General features: G+C 43.3%; 1 protein-coding gene across 3 annotated transcripts in view; it reads left to right on the forward strand.

Moving 5' to 3' along the window:
- dbn1 (drebrin 1) overlaps positions 1-10,405 on the forward strand; it is a 92,546-nt gene extending 82,141 nt beyond the window's left edge. For all 3 annotated transcript variants that reach the window (XM_022760842.1, XM_022760843.1, XM_022760844.1), the window contains exons 9-14: positions 1,671-1,727; positions 1,820-1,934; positions 8,168-8,299; positions 8,394-8,899; positions 9,012-9,111; positions 9,513-10,405. In XM_022760842.1, the coding sequence (XP_022616563.1) occupies positions 1,671-1,727; positions 1,820-1,934; positions 8,168-8,299; positions 8,394-8,899; positions 9,012-9,111; positions 9,513-9,568 (966 nt within the window). In that variant the 3' untranslated portion in view covers positions 9,569-10,405. The remainder of the gene's footprint in view (positions 1-1,670; positions 1,728-1,819; positions 1,935-8,167; positions 8,300-8,393; positions 8,900-9,011; positions 9,112-9,512) is intronic.
- The last annotated feature ends 3,751 nt before the right edge of the window (positions 10,406-14,156 follow it).

Raw genomic sequence — 14,156 nt, forward strand, 5'->3', positions numbered from 1 at the left:
GGCGTCTGCCAGTGCCGAAGTTTGTTTTAATTAGTAAAATCCAAATTAGGCAGAGAGAAAATTATCTCCCAGCAAAACTTCTCACACTCAAATTAACCAGGGCCTCGTTAGAAAGCATCTTATGACTGAGACGAATTTACAAACCTGCTGAAATGAATCCGGAGCATCTTAAAGTAACACTTTTAAAAAACAATCCAACATCCGTTTAAATGTACGTTTCACGTAGAATATCGTTCAGCGCTTCGTCTTCCCGTCAAAAACAACGTGAAGTTCGCCTTCTTTCTGATTGGCTCAGCCGACCTGCGCTTGTGCGTAGGATACAATGGTTCAGCGGTTGAGAAAAAAGTAGTGCCGAAGGAAAGTGATGTTTTGACGGAAATGAAGCGCACATTAAAACAGATATTAGATTGTTTTTAAAAGTGTTTAAATAATGTTCTTCCTTCTGGCCCCGCCCACAGCAGCGCAGCCCTCTGCTAAAGCTGATTCTGGTGATCCACGTCCTCGTCTCAGTCTTCTCAGCCTCTCAGTGTTTCTCTGGAGAAATGCGACCTCCGTCATTTTCTGATGATGTGAAACCTGATTTAAACTGTGTGTGTGTCTGTGAGTAAATGAACCAGGTGTACGTGTCGTCTGATCGGTGTGTTTGTGTGTGAGAAACAGGAAGAAGCTGCAGGACGAGGAAGAACCAGAGAGAGGTTGCGGAACCAGACCGCCATAGTAAGTCTCCGCGATTTCTAATTGGGGTTTTTCATGTTTTTTTTTTGATGATGGAAATTGTTTCTGCTTCTCCTCCCTCTGCCATCCCCCCTCCCACCTCCCCCAAAACGAGTGTGAAGACGTCGTTGACCTCACGCTGCGACACGAAAATGAAACCAATTTGTCTGTCAGTGGGGTTTGTTTTTGAAGAGAGTGATTATAAACCGTGTGTGATTTATAGAAACGTAGAGTCCATGAATATGTGTGTGTGTGTGTGTGTGTGTGTGTGTGTGGGTGTGTGTGGGGGTGGGGTTTATTTTCACTAGCAGACATAAAACCATTAGGACGTCTTGTAATCAGCTTCCCGCTGAGTCGAGTCACAGCTGTGATAATTCAACTAATTTTCTGAGCGTCTTAAAGTCGCTCTCGCTCGTTGGCTTTGCTCGAGGAACCGTGGGTAGCTCCTCTCACTGAGCAACGAAGAGTGGTGGGACCGAAACCAGCAGGTCGCCAACAACTTGGCTGCGTGTGAGGATGAAATCACAACATCACAAGACCCCGAGGAACCGTAATCGTTCACCAGGGGCACTAAGAAGAGAGCAGGCGAATTAAAACAAAACAAAAAAGAAAGATGGTGAAGAAAACACAGAAATGATTAAATGGCAGAGACATAAAGGAGAATAAATGTTTCACGGCTTCTTTAAAAACTACAGACTCGAGCACAAAGACACAGCAAAGAGACCAGGACTGGATGAACCTCCAATAAAGACATCTGTCAGATCATTTTTTCAACTTCAGTTTCCCGCCGGTCTGTGTGAATGAAGCTGGAGCAAACACAGTCTCTGTCGCCCCTCGCTGGCGGGGATGTGTAATCGTCCCTGATCTGTGTTGGGTCGAGAGTCTGGACCTCCCCTCCTGGTTCAGGTTTGTTCACCTGTGCCGTTGTTGTTGTTGTTGTTGTTTATTGTGTGCAGGCGGCGGAGCCGAGCCTCGAAGACCTGAACCTGGACAAGAAGGAGTCTGAGGTGGAGGTGAGTCTGCAGCTGTAGATACTGAATATCAAGGAAACAGTGTCGTTAGTTTGACAGAACCTCACCGTCATCTGTGTGTTGGTGTTTCTCAGGAGGCGAAGGCCATCATCGCTCAGCGGTCAGGAAACCCCCGAGAGTTCTTCAAGCAGAAGGAGAGAGCCATGACCATCAGTGTGGACACCTCGCCCGTCTCCATCCACAGGACCGGTAAACACCTTCACTCTCTCTCTCTCTCTGGGATCAGTTCGTTTTTAATGGTAGAGCGGGAAAATGAAGGGTTTTTATACTAATGTATTATACATCACTGTGAAACCTCAAGTAGACACAGATCAGCAACTGAGGAGAAGTCTTCCCTCAGACGGAGGACAGCTGCGTTCACCTTTAGGTTTTTAAAACGGGACAGGAAACGTTTTTCTGCTCCACAGACCGAGTCCCATCTTATTCTGTTCTGAAAACCCAAAAGAAAAACAAAACAAAACGACATTTCCTGGTTCACCCATTGATAAAGCTGTGACACAAACGTCTCACTGACCTCATCACATTCGACACGAGATGCTCATTTATCACGAAGGAAAAACATTCACGTCTTTCCCTCTGGACTGGACCGTCAGTCTCTGTTCTCAGCGTTCAGGCTCATGCGACAAATTTAGACAGTTTGAGCTTCTTCTTCTTCTTTCTTTTTTTTTTTTTTTGTTAATGTGCTTGTGATTTTGCTTATTTACACTGTTGCTCGTTGTGTGTCTGGCAGCGTTTTCGGTGTTTTGTCGTGACCCTGTTTCGAAACACAGACGCAGAATCTCTCTGAGGGCGTGGAGAACGAGTGTTTGACTGTCGACAGGTTTCAGGTTGAGAGGAGACTGCGGTCACTCAGTCCTGACACACAGTTAATTAAACTGTTTAGGATTTGAAAAACAACATGGCGAACAACAAAGAAACACACAACCAGTGCAAGACTGTACACATGAAGAAAAAACAATGACAATGGTGCAAAACAAAACCTGTGATATTATAATGAGAACGACAGTAACAATAACGACATGGGAGAATTAGTTTAGTGCAAGTAAATAACTAATATATATATATATATATATTTAGAGTTGTAAAATCCTCTCTCACATCAGGGATCTGATAAACCTTTAAACTCATGGATCTGTCTCCTGCGGTGTTTAACACGGGCTGTTTGGTCTGAGAGGAAGGTTTTCAGACGCTGCTATATAAGACAGTAAAAGCCCAGAGCTCTTTGAACTAGAGGTGCAATTTATCTGTTGTCTCTCATCAGCAGGTCTCTGTCAAAGGAGCTAAATGAGACTTTTAAACAAAACAAAGAAATGTACATTATGTTTCTACATATTTTAACAGGATAACAGATTCCAGATCAGACCCTGTGATTTACCAACGAGCAGAGGAACAGCTGATTCGTCAGAGTTTTTCTGTTGTGGGGTTTAAGATCCCGACGTCAGACAGCTGAGGATAAAAGAGTCCATCAGCGGTTCCTCTCTGCGAACAGCATGCTGCTGCAGTCAGACTGTTTACAGACACACTAACACTTCTCTTCCTTTTTTTTTTTTTTTTCTTTCTGTCTCTCTTTCCTCGGGGATTTTCTTCTTTCACATTTGTGTTCATCATCCTCATTCCTTCTCTCTCTCTCTCTCTTGTTTCGTTCACTTCTTCACTCATTGTCTTCTTCGACTTCTCCATTTTGTCCCACAATCCTCCTCTGCTCCTCGCCGTTTCCTCTGGGGCTGAACTTCTCGACTCTGACCTTTCCTGTCTTCCCTCTGCCTCCCTCCCTCTCTTGTTTTCCGTCTGTCTTGTCTTCCCGTCTCGTCCATCTTCCTCACATCTCTCTGTCCTGGTGCGTCGCTTCGTGTCCTTGTCATACGTGTGTGTGTGTGTGTGTGTGTGTGTGTGTATCTTCGTCTTCGGGTGTGTGTGTGGCGTCTTTGTCGTCCTGACCGCCAGGCCGTTTGGACAGCCCGTTCTTGAGGCAGCAGCACAGTCCCAGCAGCCCCAGTCCACCTCCCCTGCCCCGGGGCGTGTCGCCCCTCCGCACCCCGCCACACGCACGGACGCAGCCCGCCGCTGCAGCCGGTAGGTACAGCACATAACCGATAAACAGCAGAAGAAGAAGAAACAAAGAGGAGAGACAGACGGACATCCGAACCCCCCCCCCCCAATCCCCCAACCCCAACCCAAACCCCTCAGTCATCAACCCCCTCCTCCTCAGATGTGGATGCTGGAAATAATGATAGAGGATGAAAGTGCATGTCATTTCAAAATAAGAGCATTAACTAGTCTCTCAAGACACTGAGCATGTTTACGTGCGCACCGGAGTCCCTGTGATCACGTTTAATATAATTATAATTATTATAATTCATCTTCCTGTCGACGTGATTCCAACATGATCTCAGATTCTGATCATGTGTCTTTGCTCCAGATCCAGGTTTTGTCCAGTGATCAGAAACCTGGATACGGGGCTGATTAAACCGGCTCCCTGGTCATACTGGGACACTGGTGCACACACAAACACTCTGTGATTTTTACAATTTCATTTCAAACATCAAAAATAAAAGAAAACAACACTTATTAAAGGAGGAACACGTGAAAATCTGCTGTTCCGTCTTTCTTGAGAGACTTCAGCGAAAGGACAGTTGGTCAGTTTGACTCGTATTAAAGATGAAACCTCTGTTTTCTTCGGCATTTTTTCTCTCCACATGCGTTTTCATCGTCTCACTTTCTATCGGTTCATTTTCATCATCCAGTCCACGTCGCTCACACACACTCTCACACAACCCCCTCACACCCCCTCACATCTACGTACCCGCCCCTGAAAGACACCGCACCAACCCCTGCCGATCTCACCCCTCAGCAACAAGAAAAAAGTAGAATAACACCCTTTAAGTGCAGATATTTCAGCATCAGTAAATTTCAGTTTTGTAAGAACAGCAACAGGCACGAAAAAGCTGCAAAAAATTTTGGTAACAAAAGAGCAAAACTCAAAGTCCAAAGTCCAACTCAAAGTTGGACTTTGCATGTTTTTGTAGCATGGATGCTAGCAGTGTCAATATATTATAAACATTAAAGGTCCCATCCAGTGTAAAGGTCTGTGTCCATGTGTAGTGTGATTATAGATCAGCTCTAGCTTCTATATTAATACTGTGAAAGTATCAAAGCCTCAGTCCACAGAGAAATGCACACAGCCTGTATTCAGAAACTGAGCCTTAAAACCAGCCGTCAGGACTTCTGGAACTTTGTGATGTCACAACAAAGAAGTCACCAAGCCCCGCCCACCTGGACGGTTCTTAAAACCACAAATATATCCTCTTATGGATCAACCCTTCAAAATAAAACACAGGAAGTGTAAAATATGGGACCTTTAAAATATCTTTCACCTATTTTCAGCATTAAATTAGCAAATGTTTGTTGTTGTTAAAAGGTCACTATACTATCACTATCAATCACCTTCCTTTTAGCTTGTGCACTCACAACCTTCCTCGCTAACAAGCTAACAAGCTAACACTTGCATTAGCATCTCTCAAACTGAAGTAAACAATAAAACATCCTTTATGGCTGTGAACCATAAAGCTGTTTGTCGGTTTGTGTGATAGATGTCGAGTCTGTCGTCCCCTCAATCCTCATCCTTTAGATGTCGTCCAGTCGGCTGCTGATGTCAAATTATTTTTCTGAATGTCTGCTGTTTTAGTTTTTTTTTTTGTTTTGTTTTTTTCTGATTTGTGTGTTTTTCTTATGGTTTAAATTTGCAGTAAAGAATAATAATAACTGTAATTCTCTCAGGGATGAAGAGATGAAACTTTATCTAGAATCTGACTGGTTTTCTTTCACTTTCTGATCCTCCATCTCATGCTTCTGATCCTGGACTACACACACACACACACACTCACACACACACACACACACACACACACACACTTCTGCTGCTGTAAACCCCCCCCTCCCCCCGACCTGCTGACCAACCCGTGAGTGTCTGTGTATGAACGAGTGTGTGTGACGTCGCCGAGCCGCCCGTCGGTCGTCACCGCTGTTTGTCGGCCTGTATTTGACTGAATATGGACGTTTGCTGTTTGGACGTCTGTGGAGCTGATGTCTAGCTGTCATTCAGATTTAAAAACCATAAATGGTGATTTTGTACGTTTTCGGCTCATAAACTACATCAGACACGTGACGTCAGTGCTGACCAGTTTCCACAGATCCACGCTACAACTGTTAGATTGACCAACCTTCCTTTACTTTTCCATTACTCGCTTTTAAATTCAATATTTCAAATTACGCATTAAGCAGGTTAATTGAAACGCACCTCTAGTCTCCCTGGTCGATCCACCGAAGCACAACTACACCATCTACTGAATTATTAGAATACAAATATGTCGACTGTTTGAAAAGTTCAAAATAAGTATGTAAGAATAAACGAGGATGTAGCTTCTCGAAACCACAAATAAAACTTCACTCACCTGCACTGCGTCAGAGGTAGACGCAGAAATCTTAAGACATCTGAAAACCTGGACAAAAACTCAGACTCTCTGCGTGGATTTATAGCTCTAAAGCTTCAGTGAAAACGAGTCAACTCTTTTGAAAATGTATGGAAAATGGTCGGCAGCGATGTAGTTAAATGGGCAGAAGCGTGCACACACCTTTATGGCCTGCACTGTGTCCTCCTGCATGTCTGTAGGTGCTCTGGCAGACATTATGCTGGGTGGAGAAAGAGCCAGTTCATCCCTGTCTCTAGTGACGGTCGACACAAAGTCACTTCTCTCTAAATCCTTCTTTTAATGTGGAAAATTCCAGTTTAAAAAAAAAACAGTTTTATTAAACACTACTTACATAGATTAACCTGGAGTCACTGTCCTTATTCACGTCTCAGCTCAGACGTCCGTCTCCTTCTAAATGAGGTCCTTTGACCCTCTGAGGTTTTCGTTCCAGCCAGGTGAATTGGAGAAACCCACCCATGCAAGACGCTGCTGTGCCGGATGTCACTGAGCCGTTTGTCTCCATTTAGAGCGACGCTGTTGTTCTTCATCTGTGGTGCTTTGTGTTCACGTCCTCCTTGGGAAAAATCGTCTCTGAACGGGACGTCTGACTCCGACGAGCATGAAATCACCCAGCATCTGCAAAGAAGCGGCGTGTTCTTTGACCAGAGTTGTGTCTGCTGTGATGGATTGTGATGATGATGATGATGATGATGATGATGATGTTGATGTTGTGGTGTACTCGCTCTGTGGCTGTGACCCGTCCATAATGTGTCGTCATACACTGATGGTGTAGTAATGAGTTGTCAGTGGTCGTGTAGTGATTATGTCTTGGGCTTGATGTCGACGTCAGTTTTCTTCAACTCTCTAGAAACAACAATTTTATCACTTTTTCCCAAAATGCACTGCAATTAGTTTTACGTTAGACAGCTGCTGTGTCTCAGTTCGCAGACTTTCATCACTGCACCGACACGTAGTACACTGCGTACACTATATACTCACTGGTGTAGTCGTTCTGCACTCAGTACAAAATTTCTGCTTCTTTGCGCATCCGACGTAAAAAAAACAAACACGTTACTTCCTTCGTCCTCAGCTGCCGTTTTCATGAGTTCGTAAAAACCGTTGGTGGTCCCTCCTCCTCCGCTACGTAGCCAAGATGGCGACCGTTGAGAATGAGAAGTGCCGACCGTTTCACACATAAAACATTCGACATGATCATGGTAATAAATTTAAAAGTCAGAGCATTAACAAAGTCGTGTGGATTCATCATCTGGGAACCATGAATGTCTGAACCAGATTTCATGGTTGTTTTGCGAACCACTTACCGAAATCTGTGTTGTAGATATTTAACTGAATATATGAAAAATAAAAAGACCCGCTGGTGGTAAATGACAAGTGAGGGGATGATAAAAGTTATTAGGATTAATCCTCTGAGGATCGTAGTTGAGATATTTCAGTCTGGACCAAGATGGCGGACCGACCAACCACATCCCTAGAACCATGCTGCTAGCGTAGCTGAAAATAAAGCTGATTGCACTATCAATAAAATACAAACTTTCAGCTTTAGTCCCACCCACATGGCGTCTGATTGGCCGAGGTAACGTTCATTGATGGCGACATCACCAGACCTCTGAATTGCTGATGTGGGCGGTGGTTCAGGGGTCTGGATTGGTCTGTTTGTTGGTCATGTGACAGCATGTTAATGTGTTGAAGTAACACAGGATGTGACTGTTCGACCAATCACACAGCTTCACAGTGCAGAAACGTCCAATCAGCATCAGCCAATGTAACGGTTCATAGTTCCTGATATTCTGACACATTAGGACACAAACCTTTCAGTTTCATCACATCCTGTTTTAGTCCAACACGTCGGCGTCATGAGTTTGAATCTGTTTTTCTGAAGAGAGATCTCGTACCTTTTCGATATCTTGTTGTTGTGCCGTTCTGTCCGACCAGGGGACGATGACGATGACGACGAAGCGAGCACAGAGCGCAACATGGCCGCTGTGTCACCCATCCCTAAAATAGTCACCACGCCCATCAAAGAGGACCTCAGCCGGGAGGAGGACGACGTCAGAGACGAGTGGGGTAAGAGGGAAACGTAACATTAGTCACGTGTCCATGATGTGTCCATGTCATATTGTTGATAGTAACTTGTTGTTGTGGTTGTTTTCTAATGCAGATTCGGTGCCAAAGCAGGAGCAGAAACCTCCGGTCCAGGAGTCGACATCCGCCAAGCCCGTGCAGAGCGTCGCCCCGCAGGCCCGCGACTCCTCCGGCTTCTCGGCGTGGGATTCTGGGACAGACAATCTGGTCAACCTGTGGGACAGCAGTTCCGCTCCTCCCGCAGACCCTTCCCAGTCCTCCCAGTCCTCCAATCTGGTGGATCTGATGGGCGACGCTGATGTCGTTCGCGATGACGTCCTGCCCAGTGCCGCCGCTGCCACCGCCACCGGCGGCAGCCGGCCTCAGCCCCTCCTCAGCTTCGATGAGATGATGGACGGGACTCTCTGCTCGGCCACCAGCGCCGAGGACGACCCGTCCAGCTTGGTGGATGTGACGGGCTCCGACCAGATGACCCTCAGCTACCAGCATGCACTGCAGCACGCGGCCGGGGAGGGACAGGAGCTGGAGGATGGACAGCTGCTGATGACCAATGGGGAGACGCTGCTGAAAGAAGGGACACAGGTGAGACAGGTTAACGTTGTTGCTGCTGCGCGTTCACAAACACGTTTCCTGTCTTTCCGTTTGTTGACGGTTGTTTTCCCTCCTTCTTCTTCCTGTATGTCGGCTCTTACAGGCGAGCGAGGGCTACTTCAGCCAATCACAGGAGGAAGAATTCGGCCAATCAGAGGAGTCCTCAGCCAAACCAGCGCCGGTCTTTTATAACAAGCCACCAGGTGAGATCCTATAGTGAACACTTCCTGCACAAATCTTTCAAATTAAAATTCTTCCAGCCACACAGCATCTTTCACAGTCTCTTGTATGAAAAGAGCTTTATAAATAAAGTTTATTATTATTATTTTTATTATTATAAATTTACAAAAGACTAAAACTGAGTGTTTTAAAATGCTGGTTTCCAACCTGTGGGCGGGGAATGTTTTGCAAGTGCAAGAAAATGTAACTATAAAAAAAATGTGTACATAATTTTTTTAAATATTCTAAAATGAAATGATCTTCAAATACTATAAATATTTAAAAAAAAAACTCCTTTAATTGTTATTTTTCTTTCTTGTATTATGTGTGTGTGTGTGTGTGTGTGTGTGTGTGTGTGTGTGTGTGTGTGTTTGTGTGTCCTCAGAGATTGACATTACGTGCTGGGACACGGATCCCGTGGTCGACGATGACGACGACTAACCGGCCAATCAGACACCACCACCACCACCGGACCAAGAGGAAGTAGGAAGTGCGCTTCATGAAGAAACAGATTTTTTTCTAAAAAACAAAACACAAACAAACAAACAAACAAACAAACAAACAAAAAAAAAGTAATAATAATAACAACAAGTCTTGCATCAAAACTACTTCTGTATAATCTTTTAGAGGAGAAGAACAGTAGCCACAGAAAAAGACAGGGTTGGAGTTGTTGTTGACGACGGTTTGGAGGCTCAGTTATGGGGGTTTTTTTCTGTGTGTTTGTTATTTTATTTATTTGTTTTTTTTTTTTCTTCTTCTTCTTGTTTTTGCTATGCAGATGTAATAGCTGGGAGCTGGGGGGGGAACTTCTGTTTGTGTACAAGGTTTATTACACGTTAACGTAGCGCACCGCTGCATATTAGAGACAATGAAGCCCAGTGTGCGGCGGGCAGCCCACACACCTAGTCTGTAGTGCTTTAATAACACCCTATAAAACTAATACCGTGGATCATTACAGCTCATGTATGTCTTCACTCTCTGTTTCTTTTCTTACCTCTTTTTTCACATCCCTCCCTTCTTCTGCCTTCCTCCCAGAAACACTCACCTCTGCAAGTCAGTTAATCTTGTATTTAGTGGAGAAAAGGTGAAATATTTTATTTATTCCGGTGTATCTGAACTTCTTTTACGAACAGAAGAAGAAGAAGAAGAAGAAGAAGAAGATGTGTTTCTCATGATGAAATTCCTGAAACAAGTCAAACTGTGGCTCCTTCTGACCTTTTTCACTCCTTTTGTATGATTTTAAGACTGAATTCAAGATTAAATGGCTTGTAAATCTGGTTGGTTTTTTTTTGTTTTTGTTTTTTGGTTTTTGTTTTTTGGTTTTTTGGTTTTGTTTTGTTTTTTTCGCCTCTTTGTGGATGAACCGCAGCTCCTCCATCAGCAGTTCATCGTTTTTACCCCACATCTGTATTTACTCAAGCAATAAAGAACCATCCAGTCCAGTTGAATATAGTGTAGATATTTTTCCAAATATAAACTTTTTTTTTTTTTTAGCAGAGTAGAAGAAGAGAGAAGAAACACGGCGACAAAAGGCTAAAACTAACAAGTATTCACCAGGCAGGAGGAGGAGGAGGAGGAGGAGGATGCCTTACCTTTTCTAATTAAAAAAAAATAATTCATTCATTTTATAATAATGTTAATTTCTCCCATTGAGGTAGATCCTGGATGACAGAGGGAGGGTGGGATGAAACAGCTGGAAGCAAACCTGATTCCTGTCTTTGTTTTCATCTGCATGGAGAACCAGATGTTCAGGACAAGATTTAAAAAGGTCCAAAGTCTGTCTAAGAGGATTTTTCAAACTCTCGGAAAGCAACGTAACATTAACCCCCGTTACCTGTGAAGGAACTAGAAGCAGCAATGAACTAAATAACTATAAATTCACTGTTCGAAATGCACAAAAACAAACCGAGGTTCTACTCAGGCCGCGAAAACTGACGTGTAAAGAAATAAAAGTGATGATGAGGACGAGGCACTTTCATGCAGCGCTGCTACGAAGTGTTAACACACGTGATAACACATTAACAAGGTAATTATAATTCTATACATGACAGAAACCTCCGGGAACATTTAACTAAGATGGTTTAAGATATGAATCCCCAAGAGGAAGTCACATCAACAACATAAAACAAGTTTATCACGTCATGGCTCGAAGAGAAGGAACTCTAACCCTTCAAGACAAAAGTCTGACTATCAGAGCACCGTAACTTTTAGTGCTTTAAATACTTAATGTTAATTATTAGACGAACGTTTCTCTGATTTGAAATGGAGTGTGGTATCGTTTTTGTTTTTCTATCTATCTATCTTTTTTTCTTTTATCTCTATGAAACGATTGAAGTTCAGCCAAAGCTGATTTACATAAACCAAAGTTGACTCTGTCGTAGCTCTTCCCTCTCTGGATTTCACCCTCCATCGTTCACGCTGGGTTTTGTTGTAGGAGGCGATCTACGGTGGCCCTGAAAGGTCAACGCGCTGCAACTTCAGCAAACACACGCAAACGGGACAAAACGCAAACAAATTCACAAAACATCTTCGCTGGAAACACTTCCGTTGTGTTGTGAGTATCTGCAGCTCGTCTTGTCAGATTTGTCTGTTTGCGTGTGTTTTCTCATCAGCCAGTATCGATCAATACACCTTGAAATGTAGATATTGGTTAATAATATTGGTCAACTTCACTGCGACGTCATAATGTTCTCACGTCTGGTTCTCCCAGCAGCTTGATGCACGGCTGCTTTTGTTCTGTGCCAACGCAACATTTACCACATGTATTTTATTTTGATTTTTTATTTTATTTGATTTTTTTATTTTAAATGGATGTGATGTTTAGTCGCTGGAGTGAGAGATGGAGTGAGCTGAGACGTGTGTGTTTTTAATACCTGTCAAAAAAAAAAAAGTGCTAGAATTGATTTTCAGGACCTTTTTTGAACATTAGCAACAACAGTGTTCGTCTTTTTTGCTGTAAATTCCTGTAGAAAATAATAAAAAAAAACAAAAAAAAAAATCCTAGGCAATAATAACACCTGTGGATGCTGTGTGTGTTCACCTGGAGACCCTGATGCGTTTGATTTATACCTGGAGCTCAGATCCACAGACACTAGATTTGAATAAATTCTGTAAAACGAGGCTCGAGACGAAGAGACGTGAAGGTTCAATCTGGACTTAAGACGTCGAGATTCTCATGTTTCAAAGTTTGTCAGTGTCACATGATGGTTTCAGACGTTTTCTGACCTTGAACCAGAACCTTGAGTCAATGTCCGGAGGCCGAGGGAGCAAAGATGAAACACCTGGAGTCCCTGGTAAGTTTTGAGCGTCAGTCACTTCAACAAAAACCTGAAAACAACATTTAAAACTTTTAACAGCTTAAAAGTTTCAGGCACTAGAGTAAAGTAGAAATAGATAAAAAATATTTTTTTAGTGCAGTGAGCGGTTTTAAACAACATTTATGTAACCTTTAGATTTTTGATGATAAAGATGAGACACTTGTTCTTCATGATGTCTCCTAACTGGATCTGAAAAGAGAAGAAATACAATCCTGCGTTGTTTTAAATGTTGGTGCAGCGAGGAATTGTGGAACGGCCTTTCCTTAAAGGAAGGTGTTTTTCTATGCTAAAGGAGATAAGATAGGAAGCATTGAAGCATCCTTTCCTCATCATTTAGAGAACTGGACCAGCTCTTATCAGTTAGGAACCACATCCTCTCACGTTGCAGTTCACACCTCCACCACTAGATGACCCCACTGTATCTCATTCACACTGCTGGACTTCCTCTGATTGATTGATAGATATGTACTAAGGGAAATTCAAGAGTCCAGAAGCTCAATATTTAAAATAGTTAGAAATGAATAATTCAATAGTATTATATTATAAACAATAATAGTTTGTGACTCTCTTCCCTCTGATGTTTCACAGTCCAGACGTAGCATCGCCGCTAACTCGTGTCTGCCATCGATTGATTGCCATCGACCTGTGCAGCTCTGTTCCTCCTGTTCAGAGTAGATTCCTCATGAACTTGAGGAACCCGTCTGATTTCTAGTCAGACGGAAGGATGAATGAGTCAAAACTGAATGTTTTCATCTTTAGAAAACTCTCTGCAGCTGGTCTCTCCCTCCGTCCGTCCGTCCGTCCGTCCGTCTCTCCACCGACGACCTTCAGGTCCGTTGAGTGCAAGTAGTTCATCTGCCGTCCTTCAGCTCAGCTTCAGCCTCACATGTTATTCAGCCGCCATGTTTACAGAGCTGCAGCGCATCATAACAGCGAGAGTCTTCACAGTTTGTGTTAAAATTTTACTTAATTCTCTAAATTAAATGAACTTGAAGATTATATACTAACTTGTTGACCCTGATTGGCTAAAAGTGCATTTATATACACATATATTTATATTTTACCTTAAGGTGATCACATCTTTTCACTATATCACGTTTTTTGTTTTATGACATTTTATCTTTGTCTTTGTTCTGACCTGATGTTTTTTTGAGTATTCAACCATTTTAGTACATTTTAATTTCCTGTAATGTGGGACCTTAAACACATCAGGTCTGAGTACCAGATCCCAGCATGCATCACGCAGCAATGAAGAATCTCTGATTGATTTTTATTAAACCTTGTACTGAACTAAATCTTATTACCGTCCCTGAGAGACTGCAGCACTTTAAGGCTTGTTTACCGACGGAGACGCTTCTCTTCAGGCTTCGTGACTTTGACGAGTTATTTAAACAGATTTTATTGAGAGGAAAGAAGAAGATTTCCTCGGAGTTGTTTTATTGTGGCGCTGTGAGAGAGGGCAGGCCCCGGGTGGGTACGCTGTAATTAGGCCGACGGATGGAGATCCTCCAAAAGGTTGTCCAATCAATTGGTTCAGCCAGTTGGTGAGCAGCCTCCTCTAATCACTCATTAATCAGGGGGAATGAGTTCTGATTACGCTCCGTCACAGTGACTCTCAACCGGGCGGCGTCGAGGCCCAAGACGGCTGCAGGTTTTCTTCTGCCTCATTTCACTCAGAGCGTCTTCAGGGGAACGAGCCGCCGTGGTTTCTG

The sequence above is a fragment of the Seriola dumerili genome, unplaced genomic scaffold, assembly GCF_002260705.1.
Source record: "Seriola dumerili isolate Sdu_G_001 unplaced genomic scaffold, Sdu_1.0 BDQW01000367.1, whole genome shotgun sequence".
NCBI classification, from domain to species: domain Eukaryota; kingdom Metazoa; phylum Chordata; class Actinopteri; order Carangiformes; family Carangidae; genus Seriola; species Seriola dumerili.